General features: G+C 56.0%; 1 protein-coding gene across 2 annotated transcripts in view; it reads left to right on the forward strand.

The window, feature by feature from the left end:
* Positions 1-21533, forward strand: part of EEPD1 (endonuclease/exonuclease/phosphatase family domain containing 1) — a 110372-nt gene extending 88839 nt beyond the window's left edge. For both annotated transcript variants that reach the window (XM_054571356.1, XM_054571355.1), the window contains exons 4-8: positions 11233-11343; positions 13979-14113; positions 16196-16334; positions 18956-19150; positions 20917-21533. In XM_054571356.1, the coding sequence (XP_054427331.1) occupies positions 11233-11343; positions 13979-14113; positions 16196-16334; positions 18956-19150; positions 20917-21116 (780 nt within the window). In that variant the 3' untranslated portion in view covers positions 21117-21533. The remainder of the gene's footprint in view (positions 1-11232; positions 11344-13978; positions 14114-16195; positions 16335-18955; positions 19151-20916) is intronic.
* Positions 21534-21794: the final 261 nt, after the last annotated feature.

Here is a 21794-nt window from a genome sequence, read left to right on the forward strand (position 1 = left end):
GAGTAGATGGATGGATGAGTAGAGGCATAGATGGATAGATTGATACATGCATCCATACGTAGGTGGCAGGCAGACAAATATAGCAGATTGCCTTATAAAAATTATGTATTTCTGTGAATCATGGTCAAAAATGTTTGAAAAACTGCTGTCCTAGACCATTTATTTTTGGCTGGAAAGAGGGCCTGCGCTGGGACTTTTCCAGTAAAGGAAGGCTGTGCTCCTTTGTGGTGTATGCTAAGCACTTTCCCCCTTACCTCACTAGTCTCTCGACTCTGTTTTTCAACAGAAAGAAAATCTGCTTGACTCGTTACACGCCCCTCCCAGTTGTTGCACGTAGCCTCCATTTCATTCAAACACCCACGTTGCCATGGTGACAGGAATTGTATGCAATTTCCTGTCGTGTTTGGTCCACCCTCAAATGCTTCTCTTATCAGGAAATGGGAACAACAAGTTGGTATGACAGGACTTTCAGTTCACTTTTTTGAGAGAATTCCAAGACTTTTCATGAATGATTCATTCATTTCTTGAGAGCACAACTTTGTATTCAGCAAAGTTTGGGTTAATTTGTCATTTTAAATGAAACAGAAGGGCAGGCAGGTAAAGCTGTTCGGCTCCATTGCTAAAAACGTTAATGCTGATGTTCTTAGCAGGTGGAATGATACTGATTGAGCTGGTCATAAAGGCCTGCATTGAGAAGATTAATTCGATGGAGTGATCTATTAAATCATTAACTACCCATTTAGAATGAGTAATTCCTACAGGTGATAAAATATCGTTTGGGCAGCACTGAAATGGTGAATTTGGGCCTTAATGAGATTCGAAACTTCTGGGAAAGCATCCAACCTGCTTTCAGAGACTTGATCCATCTGCATAGAAATGCAGGGAAGTGTACTGACATCCCTTATGAATGTAATCCAAGAGCCCTCTCTAGAGCATAGGCTTGGTTTCCCTACCACACTCTAACCTGGGCCACCTCCCCACTCCTTCCCTAACCCTAGCCTGTCCCACCAAACTCTTGTCTGTGAAATACAGACTCACTTTCACATGCAGAATTAATTAGGTGGGAAAAGACAGCCAGAGAAAATGCAGCAGTTTTCCATGTATGGGTCTCTCTGAAATGCCTGCCTTCCTAGTTATCTGCCAGTGGCTTTTACTGAAGTGGCTGTGTAAAATCACTGTGAGTCCCAGAGCATCTTCTTGATGGTTCAGCTCCCAGAATCCACAGGGATGAGTGCCCAGAACTAAAGCAAGATCCTCAGCATTTACAAGACAAATGGCTGAACCTGGAAGGGAAAGGGATAAGCTCTGGGTTTTTGCCTGAATCCCAACATTGGCACCAGCACCTGGGGGCTCATTAAAGGCTTTCCCCCCGATTATAAAATTGTGAGACTGTAGTTTTATGCTATGGCTAATCTTTTCTGTCCTGGTCTTTGCTCCCTCTCTCCACCTGGCTAATAAAACCCTAGGGGAGGAATAAGTGGCTGTGTAGTGATTGTTCACTTTGTTTCTCACTATCCAGACATCCTTGTTGTGCACTTAGTTTGGGTGGCTCTGTTTGTGGATAAGAGGGGGAGAAGAAACCAGTGATTTTAGGCATCATTCCAGGATACGGCAAGGACATTTATTGTTTTGGTTCTTCATTTATTTATTAATGGCACTTAGTCAGCTTTTATTTATGAAAAAGAATTAACTGTGTGTGTCTGCACAAAATGTGTATCTTCTACACGGATGAACTTCAAGCCATTAATCAGTATTTATGTGATGGCTAGAAAATTTGAAAACAGAAAAGTAGAAATGTAAAATTAGTATTTGGTCTCTGTGATTTAGTCCCTCATTTCTGCTGGTACCAGCGTAACCCTTCTAAAACACAAGTTTGATCACATTACCGCTTCTTTGTAGCTGCTCTGGCAGGGAGCCGACTGGCTCAGTGGGTCAGTGAGACAGGATTTGGGTCCCAGCTGATCCCTCCAGCCCTGTGCTCCCCATTTCTCCAGTGGGGGTCACGCCTCTGTCGCAGGGCAACGGTGTGAGTCACGGCAGGCGATGTGCAAAAGGAGCCCGCAGGGGTGCTGGGCGCGCCATGCGCCTTCCAGCAGACGTCCGCCGCTCTGGTTCTGATCCGTAATTACGGGTTTCCTCTCATGTGCTGCGGGCACTGCTGTGGCCCCTGATGGGCCACCTGACCTTGTAGTACGTCCCCTCTCTCTGTCCTGTTTGCTTTCACGCCACCCACTCCCAGTATATTGGAGGGAGCCCAAAAAGCCTGTGAAACTAACGTCAGACTGTTGGGCTATTTTTAAATGCCTCTGACAAAAAATGTAACGGGACAGGGCGGATGACGAAAAGATAGTTTGCAGCTGTGGGGGGGGGGTCTGGTTTTCCGTTCCCCCCATTAGCACGGGAAATTCAGAACCAACGCATCTCCGCACATTCTCCAAAGTGAGGGTGCTGATCGGAGAGCTGCCGTTCCCGCTCCCATCGAGTATCCGGGAATGAAAGCTCATAGGTCCCCCCATCCCTTGCTGACCACACAGAAAAGAACAGTTGAATCTCTGTGGTTTGCCTTGAAATAAAGTAAGAAATAGGCAGGCTGTAAAGACGAGGATTGGGCATAATGCAAATCAAAATAAAAAGTCATGAATCAGTAATACTTTCACGCACGGCTCTGCAGTCCTTATTTTTATGATTATTGCCACTGAGGAAGGCAAGCTGTGTAAAAACGCCGTTTAGAATAGCTGAAGGCTGGCAACGAAAAATGGCAGCCCGGGCAATTCCCCGCGGGGTCTGCTAGCACGACTTCTGTTGAGCGTGCCGGTTCCTGAGCAACGCTGGGCCCTTCACAGGCGCTTATGGGACGTGCAGGGAGGCTCACATTCCAGAGTGAGGCTGAGAGTGAACTAGTGTTTATGGGCAGAGAAAACCTACGCCCAGAGTTGGAAAAACATGTGGGTGTTCCTGTGGGAGGGTAGGGACGGCAGCTGATGGAGCTGCCAGCTTTGCTCTGCTCCTAAATGGCAGGGGGGAGGAGCAAGCGATTAAGGACCGAAATCATCGTTTCCTACCTGGCTGTGTTGGCTGTCTTGGGCCTCCCGGTCATTACCCTTTTTGTTGCCATATCTGAGACCTCATGAGTAAAAATGCTCTGATTTGGGAGCTTGACTGGGGCTTAGAGGCTGCCTTTCCCCCTGTCTGGACCCTCTTACCTATTCTGTGCGCCTGTTCACTTGACATTACCAAGGAGGGAAGAAAAGGAAGCGTTATGGTGGGCCAGGTCACCGTGGTTCGTCTTAGGAACTCGGTTATCGTCACCTGACAAGCTTGGGGCAGCCTTTCCGCCACAGGTGAAATGTGACGTCGATGGCTGACGCTTCCCGGTGAGTGTGTGGATCGGCAGGACCAAACGAAGCTGCTTCCTCGACCTTCAGTGTTGGCACATTTCCCAAGTGATGCAGAAACGTTAGAGTCCACGGAATGTCACACGGGTGCCAACTGTGGCGCGGCCACCCCGGTGTCTCTGCTCGGACCGGGGTGCTGCCCTGTGCCCGCCCCTTTCCTACATTCTCCGAAAAGAGCCACAGAATCCTCCAAAACACACTGCTATTTTCAGACTTGCCTCCACTTAACATAATCAGTCTCAATCATTACGCACAAGTGGTGTGCCTCATTTGGGAAGAAGTCCTTGTTTTATTTGTCCCAAACTGTCTTTTTTTGAGCTTTAAAAAGTGTACCTTCCAAAAAATACTGGGCCGTACACTCCCCTCCCAAGGGCTCGATAACCGTGCGGGGAAACGCTGGAATGAATCAAGTCTGTCTAGTGGCCACGTCCCTGGGGGGTGGTGCTGACTCCCTGGTCCCCCTGGTTGAGGGCTCCCGAGGGACAGCCAGCCTTCGGGCTGCAGCGCCTGGTGTTTGCACATGAAGGGCAGGCTTCCTCCGCTGCGGTTTAAACTTCGAACCTGGGGCCCATGTTTTGTTATGGTTGACATGAAAATTCATATAAAATTATTTTAGTTCACATGTCATGAAATTAATTATTTCAGAGTCCACTTGAAAGTGAAGAGTTCAGTGGCATTGGTGCCTCCCAGGGATGCATCGCTGTCCCCTCTGTCGAGTCCCAGAACGTTTCCGTCACCCGCAAGGAGAAGCCGGAGCCCATCGAGCATCACTGCTCGTCCCTCTCCCCGCCAGCCCCGGGCAGCCGCCAGCCTGCTTCCTGCCTCTGTGGCTGGATGTTCCGTATCTATGGCACCCTGTGACATGAGGCCTTCGGTGTCTGGCTTGTTCACTCAGTGTAATGTCTCAAGATTCGTCCCGGTCAGAGCAGGCATTAGGCTCGGGGTTCAGGGCGGGCCCAGCGTGTGGGGCCACACAGTGTGTCGCCGCGCGCCCGCCGGCGGCCCTTTCAGCTGCGTCCGTCTCTTGGCTGTGAAACAGCGCTGCTGTGAGCTCTCACACATGAGGGTGGAAGTGCCTGTTTTCACTTCTTCTGAGCCACGTGTGCTCACTTCCTAGTCCTCAGATCCGCCACTGCTGCCCCTGGATCACGGCACCCGCGGCTCCCGCTGCCCTCCCTAACTGGCATGCGTGTGACCGCTGTGGCCCTGCTCCAGCCTGCACTCCGCACACAAGCCCTGTGGCTCCTCAAACTGCAGAGCGCGTTCTCGCCCTTCACTAACTTCAGATTGTTCACAGCCTAGGGCACAGAGTCCTCGCAGGGCTCGAAGGGCCCTGCGTGGCCAGGCCTCTCACCACCCCTTTACGCTTACCTCGCCCCCGGCGCGGCAGCCACGTTGACCGTTCTGTCCCCCAAACTCGCTCTGCTCCGTCCCATCACAGACCCTTTGCACATCTGCCACCAGGGGCATGGTGTGCCGTATCCGTGGGGTAGCCGGGTAGATGGCCGTGAAGTGAGTTTAGAAGAATTTGTAATAATGCGGCACAATTGTAAGTGGGAAAAGCAGGCCGCAGAAGTGAGCGTGTCCATATGACTAGACGGATATACCAACATCAATAAAATGCACAGGAAAGGGGCCACGAGGAAGCCCACCTGCAGGGTGAGAAGTGGGCGTCTTTCACCTGGGCACTGTGCTGAAATTTCCCTCTTTCCTCTGCTTGAAAAACTATCCTGCCATGAGCCTGTCCTTATATCAGGACACAAGCTTCTATTTAAAGAGAATGGAAAAAAGGCACAAAATTATTATCAAGTCTTCACTCCCATTGAAGATTCAGAGTCTTAGCACCCAAAACCACAGAGAAGAAAACCACCTTTGGAAATGCCCCTGAAGGGATGACAAGGACAGTGACGAGGACAGTGGCCACGTGGAGGGTTCGGTGGTCACACAAGGGTCCTGCGGCCCGTGCATCTCCGTCCCTGTTCTGACTTCCATCTCCACAAAATCTTCAGCTTCCCCTTACTCTCTATTTGACAAAAAAAAAAAAAAAAAAAAAAAAAAAGTTTTAATTGCCCTTGAAAGCCCTCCCACCCCCGCCTTGCTTATTTTTAACCACCGTATTTAGGAGCCATGTGATGAGTCACTTTTGGAAACGCCGGCCGCAGTCTGCACTCAGGTGTGCGCGTGGGTGTCACTGCCCTCGGTGTGCTGGTTGTGGAGGCCGAGGAGAGGTCTCCCGTTGGCTTTTGATCTTCCTCGGCTGGCGAGAATGTTTAAACAAGGACGGACAGTCACCCGAAATTCCTTCCAGGTCCTCAGGGAAGGGGTGCGTGCGTCGAGCTGCCCTGGAAGAGGCTTGTGGGCTGCACGCACGTCGCCTTCCTCGAGGGGCGCGGACGACCGCGGCCTGAGCTCTGTGGGCAGCATCCGCCTTACGCGTCTCCACGCCCTTGACTGCCTGTCGGGGGGCCTGGCCCCTACCAGGTGTCAGCCTCCCTGGGTGAGCTGTGTCCCCAGGCCTGTGCAGCCGACACGTGGGCGATGAAACCGACTTTAGCCCTGGGGTGGCTCCAGAGGTTTCAGCTCCAGAGAACCCAATGTTTGTAACGCGTAGGGTACCGTGAGCTTGGGTGGGTCGCTGGCTTACCTAGTGTTTTCCGAGCCTGTTCTCCTGAGTGCATGGGAGCGTTAGACTTGGCCTGGCCTGGGCTTTCATCCTGCCCGGACCACTTGCTGGCGCTGAGTGACCTGGTCGTGGTGCCCTTCAGGGCTGTCATTAGGATTAACTGTGACAGTCCTTGAGGAGAGCCCGCCAGCTCACTGGCCCTTCATAGATGTGGGCTCCCTTCCCTCCCTATGTCTCCCTGCTCTGGATCTGTCGTGGATTCAGAAGCGAACCTGGTCGTAGGTTGCTGGCCACTGGTGTTTTCTTACTATTCTTGGATTTAGCCAAACCTAAGCTATTGAAATGATTACCTATTAAATGGTAATCATTTACTCCAGGCCTTACTCCAGGCCTTCAGTGGGGCTCAGGGGACGTTAAGGAAGGCTGATACCCTTTTTTGTGAGAGTGAAGCTCACCCCGCTGTGTTTGGGGGGGGCCTTGGGAAAGCTAAACCGATGTCTCGTCACTCCCCTCAGCTCCCTCATGGAGGTCACACAGCGATGATCACAGAGGAACAGGGAGAAAGGAGTTCGCATGGTTACGAGGATCTTGTATTTCCTCTCCCGTTTTTACACTGGTCTCACTCCTGACTTTGAGGCCCCCTCTGGCCACACCAAGGGATGGGGTGGGTTTGGTGCTGCCGTCTGACTGGTGGGGGGCGTGGAGCAGGTGCTAAAGGATGACGTCCCCCACTTCGGTCAGAAGCTAGAGAAACACGTGTAGACCCTGGTTGTTCTGACTACTTATCCTGGAAGCGAGAAGCCACGGGACGGGTCTCCAGGGGACACCCTTTGACCGGTTCATTCCACACCTGTTGATGGCGTACCGGCTGGGACCACGCCGCGGCCAGCCAACCGCCTCACACCTTATCGCCAGGGTTGTCTGTGAAGAGCCAAGATCAGATGCAGTCAGGGTGAGGCACGGGGCGGGGCTGGAATGGTGTGTGTTCATGTTGAATAATAAAAGCTGCCTGTCCAGACCACAGAACTAACAGTATGAACGGAGGGTGATTCTCAGTCAGCGCAGGTCTAGCCTTGTCTAGAGCTTCTCTAACTTCAGTTGAGAACTGCTCAGGGAACTTGTCAGACCCTTGGCCCTAACCTCAGAGGTTCCGATTCGGTCAAGGATGGGGTTTGCAAATCTCTGGCTTTATAAACAAGAGCCAGTGCGATTCCGGCAGAGCCAGGCAGCAGGTCAGCCTCTGGGATTTTAGAAGCACAGGCGGCACGGCGGGGAGGGGGAGCTCAGGCGTTTTCAGGTGAGCAGATCGCCGTTACCGGGGAGACTGTCCCCAGCGAGGCACGCCTCCCCCTTTCATTTCCACCTTGCCTACCCTGGTGAGCCATTTTGACTTATGAGAGTACTATTTCTTCCTCCTGCTCTGTGGGCGAAGCAGAGAATTTGAGAACCAGCTGTTCTCCATAAAACAGCTCAGATGGGAGGCCCTCCAAGGTTGCCTTTGTTTTCCTTGGAAATTTTCAGGAGGAAGGATCTAAGCGTTTGCTCCAGTGGGCTGGCCCGCCCCTTTGAGGCAGAGGGCAGGAGGCACACCTCCGTTCAGACGCTCCCCCTGACTTCCAGCTGTGAAACCTCCAATGTAAACTTGAACTTGGGCTTCACACTTCCCCGGGCGCTTAGGCATCTCTGTTGGCATCCCTGTGGGGATGATGTTTACAGAACAGAAGGCTCTGAGCAGGCTTCCCACAGCTGATCCATCCCCCCCCCACCCCGCCCCGGACCCTGGGACGACAGAGCCCAGCGCGGAAGGTCTGAGGTGGGCCTGAGACCGCGCATTCTGACCAGGGGCATCGGTGGCGCCTGGGCCTCTGGTCCGTGGACCACGCTCTGAGGAGAAGGGTCTAAATGGCACTCGCTACCTTAGGCTTGCTAACAACTGTTGGTGCAGACAGTCCACTACATTGGCGACTCCTTTTTCAATCCTAGAAATAGAAGGAAGTACCTACCTGGAACCTAACTCTGATCATGCAGATTTGGGCACAGAATGCTTTCAGCCATCCACACTTTTCTCCTGTACACTATTCCTGTAAACTATTCATTGCCCCAAGCACATAGGAAATGCAGAAGAAGAGGGCAGAGAGGGAGGGGCGGAGGGGGCGTTAGAGAGCAAGGTTGCAGGTGCACAAGTACTGGCGCCCGGTTGAGGAATTCTGGTGCCTTGGGTCTCCTAGAGTTTACCTGCGAGGGAGAGGCTTTTAAATATGAAACAGGAAAACAGGAACGTCTTCCCTTCATCCTATAACACCGACTTTGAATTGGTGTCCGAGTCAGCTGGAGGGGCTGCTAGAAAGCAGGTCACTGGGCTGACCCCAGAGATCCTGGCTCTGTGGGTCCAGATGGGGCCTGGGAATTTGCAGGCTTGATAAGTTCCCCGGTGACTCTGATCACACTCCGCCGAGCACCACTTGAGTCTCCAAAGACCATCCTCAAGAATGTGAACATGGAAAACTGTCATCCGGTGTCATCGCTGCTTATTGCCGGCCCTCCCCATCAAAGTGACATTGCCCGGGATGGGACTGCTTCAGTTGGGCTGCAGCTTGGGCCACGAGCAGGGGGAGCCACCTGTCTTCCTTCAGGTGTTGGAAGGTCCTGGGGCAGCAAGGAGAGATGAGGTGGCTTCCGGTTGCCTGCAGGTGGCTGTCCCAGTGCAGCACTGGGCGCCAGAGGCTGGGCTTCCCTGACTGGCTGGTTGCCTGATCTCCTGGGGGGCTTTTTAAAAATAGAGCCTCCCCGGTGCATGCTGGGAGATTCTGGTAAGCAGCCAGGTTCGGGACCCCCTGCGTGGAGAACAGTGCCGCCCAGATGGGCAGCGGGGAGCTGCTTTCCTTTATAGTGATTCTTGGATTCTGCTCTAATGATTCCCTGGCGGGAAATCGGGCCCTTTGTGAAGTGCATTTCCTCTCTGGATCCCTAAAGTGAGAGTCGATAAATTCCAGTTGCATTTTCCAAAGCGCTTCATTTCCCATCCGAGAATGGCTGCTGGCCAGGACCAACTGGCCTGGGGGAGGCAGCGGGGGGAAGCCCCCACCGGGACCAGCACGGTCCACAGCCACTGGCCCTGGGCAGCATCAGCGACCCCGCCCCAGAGAGAACGCTTCCCAGGCAGACTCCAAGGCAGGTGGAAACTGAGGCAGCGATTTCAATAATTAGCTCCAAAGAGCAATTCCCTGCTTTGGTTTGTCCTCATGAACTTGAAAAGCCCTCTGATTCACCAGCAGATGGTTGGAGAACATCACCAAACACCACGCTCTGGGCCAGGTGGGCTTTATGAAGGTGACTCGGGTCTAGTCCCTGCCTTATGGCATCTGCCTTTGGGGAAAGACAGCGCCTGAACCACCTAACTGTGGACGCAGTAGAACTCCTGGTGTGGTACACATCCAAAGTAGACCGCACAGCACGCTCCCTGTCTGGCCCGGTCTTCCTTTCCCCGTAGGGCCTGCCATGATAGAAGTGATTGGCTGAGTCCTTGCTGGAACCTGGGCTCTGCAGCTGAGATTCCCAGCGGGGGCTGCCAGCTGATGCCCATGCCCACAGCCCCGCCCGACGCTGGGGCCGACGCTTAGTGGGGATCTGGGCAGTGGCGGCAGCTTCAGAAGCACCTGCAGAGCGTGTGCACACACCTCGCTGGGCCTCACTCAGGGTCTCTGACCCAGTAGTCTGAGAGGCTAGAGACGCTCTAACAAGTCCCCAAGTGGTGCCAACACCGCTGGACCCAGGACCACACTTGGAGAACCGTGGGGGTGGTGCATCAGCATGGCCAGTGGATCGGTGAGCAGAGAGGCAGCGACAGGCCACGGCAGTGCGGCTGGAGAACAGCAAGAGGGAGCTCCCGACGGACGAGACAGTAGAACCAATGGGGTGGGGGGTGGGGGAGATGGGCCGTGGGGGGAGAGGGACACGTCAGAGCAGTTGGATGGATGCAAATGCCAGGAGTTGGGCACGAGATCAGGAGGGGAATGGCGTGTCCCTCGGGGACCTGCTGGGTTTGTGGTTCTGTGGAGACCTTCAAATGGAATGTCAGGGCCGATGGGCGAAATGCAACTCAGAACGTAGGAGGGAAATCTGAACTGCAGGTCCCGCCGGGGGCCTTTGGGGTGCAGGTGGAGGGTGGAGCTGGAGCCATGGGGAGAGTAGCTGAGGGCGGCTCGTTGAAGAGACAGCGGTGATGCTCGCAGAAGCAAGACGCACGTGACGCGGTGTGTGAGGTGCTGAAAGCAAGGGACAAGTGGGGGTCCCCAGGAAGGGGTGGTACCAGCTGTTGGAGCATCTTGAAAACCGAGCCCAAATCTGACAGATTCTGGGGGCCCCTCCAAAGAACCAACCCCACGCCCTGGCCAGGTGGCGCAGCTGTTTGGTGCGTTATCTGTACACTAAAAGGTTGCGGGTTCAATCCCCTGTCCGGGGTCGTATGGGAGGCAACTGATCCATCTTTCTCTCTCCCCCTTCCTCTTGCTCTAAAATCAATAAACATATCTTTGAGTGAGGAATTTTAAAAAAGAAAATTAAAAAAAAAAAAAAAAAAGCAACCGCAAGAGGCGGCGGTGTACTTGGGGCATAAGTTAGAGGAGCCTTGAAGTCCCTTGTCTTTTGACTCCTCATTTTACGTTGCCTGCGTTAGGGTTTTTGCCTCAGGGGTAAAATCCCCTTGCGGTTCCCACGGTGCGGTCGGGGAACACGCAGAAGCACTAAGAAGCCATCCATGAGGGCAGGGCCTTCTTCTCAGACGAAAACCAGGGCGCACAGTGCAGTGCTTCTGGATGAAGCGGGGGCCGGGGGGCGGGCGGCGGTGGTCAGGGTCTGCACCGCTCAGCTGAGCCCCGGGGAGGACTGATCACCGTGTAGCCATCTGTTTTCCTCTGCCTTTGATACGGAGCTACAGTCTCTTGGGACCTGAATCCACCGGTTTACAAGGGTAAAAAGGATGCTGACAGCTTGTTTTGAACTGTTTGTGCTGGAAGCTACAGAGAGAATCGATTGCTACGAACTGAGAGTCCCCTGGTAATAATTGTGCGTTTCATAAAGAGACGGCTTGCTTTTCAGTCTGTGGGTCTGGAGGTCAGTCACCTGGTCCGACGAGTCAGGGCCACATACTGCCTGGCTCCTCGGGCTGCCCCAAGTGGGGACACACACCAACCAACTTGTGCTCTGTCTTCACAGTTCTGTGCGGAGCTCAACCAGCCGATCCTGCCCAACATCCGCAAGTGGAAGGGGCCCCGCGGATGCTGGAAGGCCGCCGTTGCCGACACGCCCTCCACTCCGCTCCAGAAGGTACCCTCGTCTGCGAAACTCGCTTATCCTTTTAGTGATGCCTCCTTTTTCCCTCATCGCAGACATTTACCATTTTCCTTTGCCAACATCCCTGCCGTAGTTTTGTCTTCCTGCCCATTTTCGCTGTTCATCTCACAATGCCCCGGTTTTTGGTCCACACTGAGATCGGGAATGGACGGCTCCCCGGGGGGAAAGGGGAGTTTGGGGTGTTGGACGGAGGGTGGTGGGGAGAAATCCTGTCTGGAGCCAAGGCAGCAAATGGGGTTTTTCTGTCCTATGTCCTCATAATCTCTGCCCACCGCTCTGCCCCTGTGAAGCTGGTGGAAGCCCATTGTTCGCTGACTGAAAACTTCGTAGTCACTTAATTCACATGTTCAGTGGTAGAAATTGTGCACGTGGAAAGGGTGGCAATTTCCAGCAGATTTTAATTTTGAATTTCCTTTCCTTCGTGTCTCCCAATGTGGCTGTCTGTATACATTGTCACTCTTACATGTCACATGCAAGACCAGTTTTTGCTCCTTGGGAAGGTTCGATATCAGTGACGTTTTAGATTTTAAAATAGACTTTCATTAGTGAATCATGAGTTAGAAACTGTGTCCTCACATAATTTTCCTGTAAATGCAGATGTTATCATTTTATCCCTAATATACCAAATATGCTTATAAACGCATGTGCATCCTACTTACATGAGTAATACTGAAGTTTGGGCCTCTTAAATTATAAATGTATGCTGGATGAAAAGCATCCAGTCATTTATCGACCACACGCTCTCTTTTTAGCTGCTGCTTAGAAGACATGCTATGAGCTTACTTCCCTGGGTCTTATGTTGTGGAGTGGAGACGGTGCCGTGGGTGGCGGCCGGGGACATTCACGGCGGGCAGGGGCAGAGCCGATGGGGACAGATCTAGTGTTCACCACACTAGCCCACGGGCCCTCCTCAGTCCACGTGGGAATCGTAGCTCCTTGCTTTGCTGCTGTTGTGAATAGCACGTCACACGTGTGCAGGTTCATGAGACTCTTCCAGTCCCTGTAACACTCATCCTTGTCCACTCGGCAAATCGTTAGGAAGGTCAGCACGCAGCCGGCGCTGTTGTTGGCCGGCCGCTCACCCACGGGCGAGGAAAGCAGACCTGCAGCCTGGCCTCACCTGTCTTCACTCTTGGTCAGCCCAGGGGGTCCCGGCTGGAGCCTGAGGGAGCCCCTCCCGCCAGGAGCTCACAGCCTGTCAGAGGAGCAGGACAGGGACCCCCCCTCCAGGTTGGGGTGCCGGGGCCGTTGGACAGTAGCACGTGGTTGCAGCGAGGCCTGAGTTCAAGCCCCTTCAGCCTCACGGCCTCAACTCCCTCATCTGTGAAATGGGGGCAGAGCCCCATCCTTACCTCACAGGGGCTGGAGGATTTAAAAGACAATGTGCCCCGATGCCTCATCCACAGGGCACGGGTGGGGGTCTGGGGACGCACAGAGGCAGCAGCTGGCCAGGCCACGTGGGACAGGCTGGGGGCTCCCGGGCGTTGGCTGCTGCTCGGTCCCGCTCCCGCCCTCGGGGTGGCGCAGGGGGCGGGGGAGGCAGTGGTTATGGGCGCCGGGAGGACAAGTCTCCTGGTTTCTCAGAAGAGGCAAATATATACATATTTGTGTGAAATTTCCTGAATTTTAAATAGGGGCAGTGATCCAAAAAACATTTTGAACACGCTCTGGGCCTACCAGACTATGTATGCCAGTCATGGACTCTCGCCTTCAGCCCAGAGGGACACCGAGCGAGCGTGGCCGCAGGGCCGCACCTCGCCAGGGCCTGGAATGGCCCCGGGCGCCTGGCATCCGTTCCTCCAGCCCTACCCCTGCAGCCGCAGGCGCAGCGGCGGGGGCCGCAGGCAGGCCCAGCAGGAAGAACCCACTGGCTCAAGGTCTGATGCAAGGTGGCAACGGCAGCAGGAGGCAGACAGAGCGCCCCACCCCCGCCGGCCCCGGGTGGCCCAGAGCAGCACGGAGCTCCGGGCCCCCGACACTGCCCTGCCTGTCCACCCACTTCCTGGCCCTCCCAGCGCCCTGCCTCAGGGCTTTAGACCCCCGTGTGGGGCCCTGTCCGCCCACAGAGGGCCTTGACCAGTTCCCCCCGGGGACGGTCAGCTGGACCTCCATCCCTCTGTCCTGCAAACATGTCTCCAGGGTTTCCCAGGCACCCGGGACTCAGCTGAGTCTCCGCATCGCCATTGACCGGCTGTGGGATTTTAGGGAAGTTGCTCACCTTCTCAACGGCTGAGTCATCTGGCCCTGGGAGTGGGCGAAGCCACCTCCTGGGATGTGATGATCAAAAAGATACCTCTGTGCATAGTCTGGGCTTTGCCTCACCCCGTACCCACAAAAAGAGAAGTGCCTGGCACCCCCAGCTGTATGGAATGCTGTCGAAATTAGGCAACTGATGGTGTGAGAGATCAGGGCGGTGGGGGGGGGACTGGAGGGCAGCAAGGAGGAACTGAGGTGGCTTTTGGGTGTGCCTTTGTTTCAGAAACAGCCCCTCGGCCTGTGACCTCAGGGCCCAGGGCAGGCCCAGCCTCCTCTGGCTGGACCCCACCCCTGCCTCTGCCCCGCCCTGAGGCCCACCCCTCTCCTCACTGACGCTGCTCTTCTCCCGCAGGGGGCCGGCTTCCTGGGGTTCCTGTGGGACGCCTGGGCCGGCGTGGAGCTGAGAGATGCAGCCTCGCAGGAGAGCTCGCCGGGCAACGGGCACGGAAAGCCCTTGGGCCCCAGGCCGTACCTCGCGCGGTTCAAGGTACGTACGTTCAAGGTACCTGCTCCGTGTCACCGTGAGGGTTCCCTTCTTCTATAAAGGAAAAAAACCAAGCCTCTTTGAAGCCGCGAGCCAGAGGAGCCCCACCTGCTTGCCTCGGCTGCTCACTGTGCTGGGTTTCCCTTGGCTGTGAACTTGTCCAGCGCAGGAGTGAGCGGGGCTCGGGGGGCCTCGGGCTCTGATAATGCCGCCACCTGGCAGGAAGGAGAGCGGGTGCTGGCTCCCAAACCTGACACACATCCAAGTCACCTGGGCAGGTTTTCTTATAATCAGGGATCCCTGGACCCTTCCCAAGACCTACAGAATTTCTGGGACAGGGCCCCAGACTCTCCGTTCCTCAAGAGCACCTCACACTCCATGTAACGGCGCCCGTTAATGGAGTTGGGTGCCAGGGCACAAGGGCAGCAGACTCATGCTGAGGACCTTCGTCTCCTTACTGGGCCGAAGGGGGCCCTCGCGGGTGATTTGGATTTGGAGGGGGTTGGGAGGCCCCTCTGGGTTGTGGGCCCAGGGCATCTCCCAGTGAGCTCTCACCCACGTGCCAGTCTGCTGAGTCGGGGGCAGCAGGCCAGCTGAGGGGCGCCGCCTCTCCATCCCGGGTGCCCTGGAAGGTGTTAACGAATGGCACACAGTCTGACGCTGGGCAGCAGAACAGAGCACCGAGCGGGCAGTCAGCGGACCTTGTCCGCAGGGCACTTACTGTGAAGTCACAGGGTCCAGTGAGTGTGGTCCCTCGCCATCGGACCCGGCAAGCTGGCTGCTGGGGGTCGGGGACGTCCCCTTTCTGTGTGCTGCAGCGAGGTCTAGAGCCTGAAGGCCGCGCCATCCCCCAGCCCCGTTTACACTTGGGCCCCGGGCTCCAGGAGCCGGGCACAGGGGTGGGGGGCAGGCTGCCCGGGCACTGGGGGCGGCCATGTTGGCCTTGGTTGGGGCTGGTGCTCTCCCCACACCTGTAGCTGCAGGGCTGCTGGAACCCCGCAAGCGCACTTACGCGTACTGATGTGGCCACCAGCCAGGGACCCTCTGTAAACCCCCCTAACGACATCCGGGGTCCCTTTTTATGTAAAGCAGCTGGGCAGGCTCTGGCCAGGCAAGGCAATAGCCAGAACCGGCAGTGTCTGTAGAAGGTAGGCTCTCATGTCGGGAGGGACTGGCCCAAATTCTGTAAATTAAGCGGTCCCCGAGACAGGCACGCAGCTTCTTGTACTTCCTGTCACATTCTAAGCAAGCAGGTGGCACAGGACGGAGACGAGGCTTCTTCCCAGGCTCCCCAGGCGGGGTTTCCCTGCCCGCGGCCTGGAGGCGGCCCCTTTGCGGTCAGAGCCGCAGCTGCAGAGAGCTCTCAGGGCTGGGTGGCGGTGGCGGTGGCGGCAAGCTAGGGTCACATCTGTAAGACAAAACTGGCAGCCGCCACTTCCTGGGATCCCCCTGCACATCCTCCCTTCCTGGCTGTGTTTAGTGTGTGTTGCCATGACAAACAGAAGTCCACAGGGCGTGCCCCCAACTGGCTGAGCAGTGCTGCAGAGTTTGGGAGACCTGCACCCCGCGGCCCCCGCAAGATGCAGGACTGGGGCAGAGCCTCTGTTGCCAGTGTTGGGCCAGCTCTCATTCTTGACATATCAGGGGAAAGTGAACATCCGGGCGCTGTGGTCCCCAGGGGGAAAGATGCAGCGTGGGGGGGCAGGATGTGTGTGGGGGGCAGGAGGCAGGTCCCAGCAGCGGTCCTGGCAGGGGGTCCAGGCTGCCCCACCCCCTTGTTAACCAGCAGCTACTAGACCCCCCCGCCCCTTCCCATGCAGTTGCTTAGAAGGAAAACCAAAACCCCTGACACATTCAGATACGCCCCCGGAGGAGTGGGGTGCACTGGCTCTGGGTCTCAGTCCTGTAGGTGCCTTGAGCCGACCTTACGGTGGACCGCGCGCCAGGCCTCATCTCCTGGGTCCACAGACTTGTGGGCCCTGCTGTCAACACTGCGCGCGAAGCTGTTCGCGAGTCGGTCGTAACAGATGCCGGAAATCATACGTATCTAACACTGCCCGTGTGACTTTGTTTCCTCTTGTCCAGGTGGGAAGTTATGACTTGACGCTTGTGAACCTTCACCTGGCAACCCTGCCCCTCCCTGGGGGTGAGAATCCAAGCAAGAATCACAGCGACAGCCACCGCGTGGCCAGCTTCGCCCAGACCCTGCAGGAAACGCTGAAAGGTGGGCAACGGCCTTTCTCCGTGGCCAGGCCACGGCCCCCAGTTCTGTGGGGCAGCCAGGGGGTGGCCTCTTCCACGCGTCTCCCTGATCCTGTGGGCCAGTCGCTGGGCCAGCAGCAGCGTGTAGCGAGGACACGGGAGACGGCCGCGACCCTGCGTCTGCTGGAGCCCGGCCGCCCCATGCACGCGACGTCTTTGTCTCTGTGCATCTAGCATGAACACGACTTGATAGCTTTTAAAATCTGTGGCTGTTTCTATTGTTTGAGCTCCAGCTTTTCCTTGTTTTTGAAACATGGAAACAGAACAGAGAGGCTCCAGGCCATGGCTTCTCGGACGGCCTGAGGCACGCACTGCTTCTTTCTGATACCCAGGGAGGGAGCAGGTTTGCCTCAGAAAATCTGGGCAGGCTAGCGTTCCAAGTCACCAAAGGGCTATGGGCCCCCTACGGGCCTCGGCCCTGATGTGTCCAGGTGTGGGCAGCGACTCATGCCACCTGTGTCCCGCCCGCTTGTTCACTGTTCACACAGCAGACCTGAGGAGCCAGGAAGTGCCCGACCTGCCTAGGGTGCAGCGGGCTCAATCGATCGGCCTGGCGGTGCCGCTGAAACAAAGACACAGCCTCCATTCCCCAGGCTTCCAGCAGAGCAAACAGAGCCGATTTGATAAGCAAACTCCAGGCCTTGCTCCCTTTGGAATGTGCGTCCAGGTTAATGCCCGCGGGTGACTTGCCAGTCGTCTGATGGCAGCGTCTTCTCTCAGACCCCACGGGGCTTGCTCTGCGGACTCAGCACGCGTGAGGCATGTCGGACCCCTGTGGAGGGCCCTCCCTCGGTGGGGACCGGCTCCTGCGATGGTCACTGACATTTTATGAGTCTGTAAGCTCTCTAGGAGGTCAGCGCCCAGCGTTCTCCCTTCGCTTCTGGGAGCCAAGGGAACAACTCAGGGGTCCAGCCCTGGGGGTGCTGCCTGGGAGAATCCAGGCCTCTGCACAGCTGCGATTCCCAGAGACGAGAGCTGTCTCGATGGCTTCAGTGCCACCAATATCAGCAAAGGGAGATATAAGAATCCTGGCTGCACCTGTTCAAGAAAAGAGCTGTCGACCTCCATAAGAACAGAAAAATGAAAGAGCTGTTATTTTCCGTCCCTGACGTCACAGAGCGCTGCCTTCATTGACCCCGGGCCACTCGCATCCCTCCTGCTTTCAGAACTGCCTTGTTAGCCCAGCCTCTCCTGGCTACGTCCCGGTGAAAATCTCTCTCATTCTAGGGAGCCCTCTGCCTCCGTCTTTCATAGCCTTCCATTTTCCTGGGTAGTCAGCGTGTAGCACCTTCCTCTCCTCTCCTTTCAGAAGTAAACTGCAGCTTGGTTCTGGGGAGTCTCGCGCCTCACTCACCCGCTCGGGGCTGGGCAGTGAACGGCCGCCCCTGTCCTCATGGCCATTTCCTGCCCGCTCTATGGTAAGAGCCGGTGACTCTGGGCGAGCCGGTCAGCCTCTAGGACCCTGGCTTCTCACCTGCAGAGAGGGCCTGGCACGCTGGCCAGGTATGACTTGCTGTTAACATTAATCTCCGCTCAGCTTTCCCGTTGGAAGTTGGCAGATTTCTCAAGACAACTGAGGCTCACTCTGCTTTGGGTGCCCCGTTTGTTCCTGCTGATTCAGCATGACCGGCACCTCTCCCTTGGCCGCGCAATGGGCTCGAAAGGCTTCTGCTTCATCCCCTGTCCATCCCTCAAGCCCACCACAGGAGGGTCCCCTGCGGTGCGCCCGTGCCCTCTGCTGGTGGCCTGTGGCAGTTCAGTTTAGATTTCTTCCTCCAGCCATTGTGACTGGAGCATCTCCTGTGTCAAGGAGGAAGATTTGCTGAGTGTCTGATACCTTTGGCTCTCGTCTGTGAACCCTCGCCAGGTGTAACAGAAGCACCGCTCCCCGCGATCACATGGCTCCCTGAAGGGGGCCTTGGGACACGCCCTGGTGGCCAGGCTGTCGACGGGCATCACCCCGAGCCCCGCTGGGGCCACTGCCCTTTCAGGATGTCTGCTCACTTTGGGAAGGTCTCCGTAACTCCCGCTTGCTCTAGTGTAAACAAGACCATGGGGAGGGGGCTGGAAATAAATACTTAGGAGAGAAAAGCTTTGCACTTGGGCTCTGCAAGAGTCTGCTGGGCGGCTTGCACAGCAGAAGGCTATTTTCTCAGGGTTCTGAAGCCAGAAGTTCAAGACCAAGGTGTCAGCGGGTGGTTTCTCCCAAGGCCTCTGTCCTTGGCTCTCAGGTGGCCACCTTCTCCCTGTGTCTTTCCTCTGGGCTCGATAAATGTCTTGGAGCTTTTGCGAAATTTCTGGGCAAGGCCCCTGGGCCTTTTCCTGTAGTGAGATTTGAAACACATGAGCTGGAAGAGGGGGGACCCGTGCACCATCCCGCCCCCCATTTCCAAGTGCATTACTAACCTGCTCTTAAAGGGTTGGGGATTTTTGCATAAGGAATTTGGAAAAGCTGGGAGGTGGAGAACGACGCCGACGCCGCAGCCCTCCAGTCTGATGCAGGCCGCAAAAGGGGGCGTGGCCAGCCCTGTATACACCCCTCGCCCCGAGGTCCACTCCTGACTTCCTTCCTTCCACTTTCAGGAGAAAAAGACGTCATTGTTCTAGGGGATTTCGGCCAGGGGCCGGACAGCAGTGACCACGACATCCTGAGGAGAGAGAAATTCCACCCGCTGCTCCCTGCACACACCTTCACCAACATCAGCACCAAGAACCCCCAAGGCTCAAAGTCTCTGGACAACATCTGGATCAGTAAAAGCTTCAGGAAGGTTTTCACAGGTAATGCCAGAGTCACTATTTTTTTTTCCCCTGTTCAGAAACAAAGGAAGAGAAACCTGTCTGAATCGGCAGGTCTGGGTCGTTTACGTTGAGCCGAAGTCGGGGCTTACCTTCCTTCCTCTGTGGGCATTTGCAGGGTTGTAGTTTAGGTGATACATACTTACTGTCCCTGCAGAGCCGCTGGTGAGAGTAAAGGCCGGTGGGAAAAATAATTGAAAGGCCACCACGGGCCTGCAACAAGGGTGTCCCGAGCGTGCCCCAGACCCTAGTCAGAGATGAACTGGTAACTTACCCCAGTTTTGAGGATGCTCGGTCATTCAGCAGACCCTCCCCGAGCCCTGTCCCTTTCAGGCGCTGTGTGTGCCCTGAGGTTTACGGACACGCAGTGCCCGGAGGAGCAGCAGTTGGGGATGAGCAGGCATGTCCCGTAGTGTTGCGAGAGGATGGGAGAAGGACTTCAGACGGGGCCCCCCAAGGCCCAGGGTGTTGTGGGTAATCTCAGCACTAAAAAGCAGCCCTCCGCCAAACCAGGAACCTGCTTGTCTCCTCCTGAGAGGCAAGAACAGTGGTTCTCAGTCCCGCCTGAAAGCGTTAGTGACCCCAGCAGCTGCATGTCATACTTCAGCAAGACAGTGACAAATCTAAAAGGTCCCAGTTCCGGGGCCCCGCCGGGAGCCTCTGCAATGTGCAGCCAGCTGAGCCCCTGAGGCCAGGAGTTCCATCCCTGGTTTCCTGTGGGGCCATGTTGTGGGAGGATCCAAGGGATGGGGGGAAGGTGGGGCTCGGGGGGGCTGACAGGAAATAAGGTGAGATGGGCGGATGCCAGCCCACCAGCTGCCGGGAGGGGCGGGCCGAAGGCACCGTCCTCACCAGGGCAGCCCGAGAGCCCGAGAGCCCAGGGCCAGAAGGAGGCCACAGATCATGTCACCTGTCCCCATGCTGTCCAACTGTAGAGCTCCCAGGACCTCTCGGCGCTGAAGGCCACAGGTCGGACCAGAGGCAGGATTGGTACCCTCACGCCGACTGCCACATGGCTCCCCTCCTCCGTGCCGCCTCGTGTTCCTGCTTCACATGTTTCTAAATCTTTACTTTTCAAATACCTTTCCTTTTTTTAATTTTTAATTTTATTTATTTTTAGGCAGAGGGAAATGGAGGGAGAAAGAGAGGGAATCAATGTGTGGTTGCCTCTTGAGCGCCCCCTGCTGGGAACCTGGCCTGCAACGCAGGCATGTGCCCTGGCTGGGAATCGAACCAGTGACCCACAGGCCAGCAGGACTGAGTAGTTCACTGAGCCACACCAGCCAGGGCTCCTTTGTCATAAGCCTTTCTAACTTGCCCTTTTTCCCCTTTTTGTGGCACTTATTTCCCTCCCCTCCCCCCACCCAACGCTGCCACCAGAGGTATTATCTTTGCTTTGTGAAAAAGGACCTTCACTTTGGACATGTTTGTGAGACGTTGTCCCTGGGTCAAATACTTATTCTTGCCGGTCAGACTAGAGCTGGTGTGTAGTGCGGAGGCGGTGTGTTGGGGGCAGGTGGCCTGGACTCGGGGGTTTCAAGGGCTAAGTGGTCCAGAGGATCAAATTGACTGAGACCTCCCATTTGCAGGGCACTGCAGGTAGCTGAGGGGTGTTGGAGGGGAACCTGGGCCGTCCTGTGCAGCGTCAGCCTCCGCCCGCCAGTGGGGGCCCCTCCAGTCCACTCCCACCCCCTCCCGCCTCCTCCCTCCCTCTCCCTGATCCCTGGGTCTCTTCCCTCTGCTGTCAGGTCACTGCACCGTCGTGAGAGAAGGCCTCACAAACCCTTGGATTCCAGATAACTGGTCCTGGGGCGGAGTGGCGTCCGAACACTGCCCTGTGCTGGCAGAATTCTACGTGGAAAAGGATGGGAACAAGAGGGACGGCCCGCGGAACGGCAGCGGGGTCACCTTGGAGCGAAGCGAAGCCAACATCAAGCACGAGCGGTGATGATGCCAGACCAGTGTTTCCAACGGGAACTGCAGGGCACAGGCAGGACTCAGCCCTTCCTGGCAAAGGTGCAGGGTCCGAACTGCCTTTACTCGCCACCTGGACATCAGCACCTGGGCCCTGACCTGTCCACCTTCCTTGTGGACATTTCTGGACATCTTGTCTGGGAGGGAAGTGCCAGTGGCCAAATCAGAAGCCTGGCAGAGAACTGGAATGTATTCTGATCCCCGGCCCTCCAGCCTCTGCAGACACGGCCGGGCGTCACCACCTGGCTTGCAGCACAGGGAACAGTCGTGGAGGCTGGAAGGGAGTGTGCAAGATATTCTAGGCTGTGAGGCCTGTGTGAGCAGTGCTGGGGGCTCTGTCTCTGACCACCAGTCTGTGTTGTTCTGGCTGCAAATTACATAAAGCTTTTAACTGTGGTGGAGCATTCTTTTCAAATAATTTGAGTGGTGATTTTTAGTTTTGTTTTGAAAAATAAATAGGGATTAAGCCGCCAGGCTGCCGGGAGAGCCCGGGACTGGGTCCCCAGTTGGGGGTGTTTTGTCCCCACTTCTGATGCTCCTGTGGGGTGGCGGCTCGAGGGTCCTAAACACAGAGCAGCCCCTCCCTACTTGTGTCACCTCCTGCCTTACAGAGGCACCTCTCCCGCCCCCACCCACCCCTGAGACTGTAAAC

Source organism: Pteronotus mesoamericanus, unplaced genomic scaffold (genome assembly GCF_021234165.1).
Source record: "Pteronotus mesoamericanus isolate MK-2021 breed Mesoamerican mustached bat unplaced genomic scaffold, CSHL_Meso_final contig_220, whole genome shotgun sequence".
In the NCBI taxonomy this organism is placed as follows: Eukaryota; Metazoa; Chordata; class Mammalia; order Chiroptera; family Mormoopidae; genus Pteronotus; species Pteronotus mesoamericanus.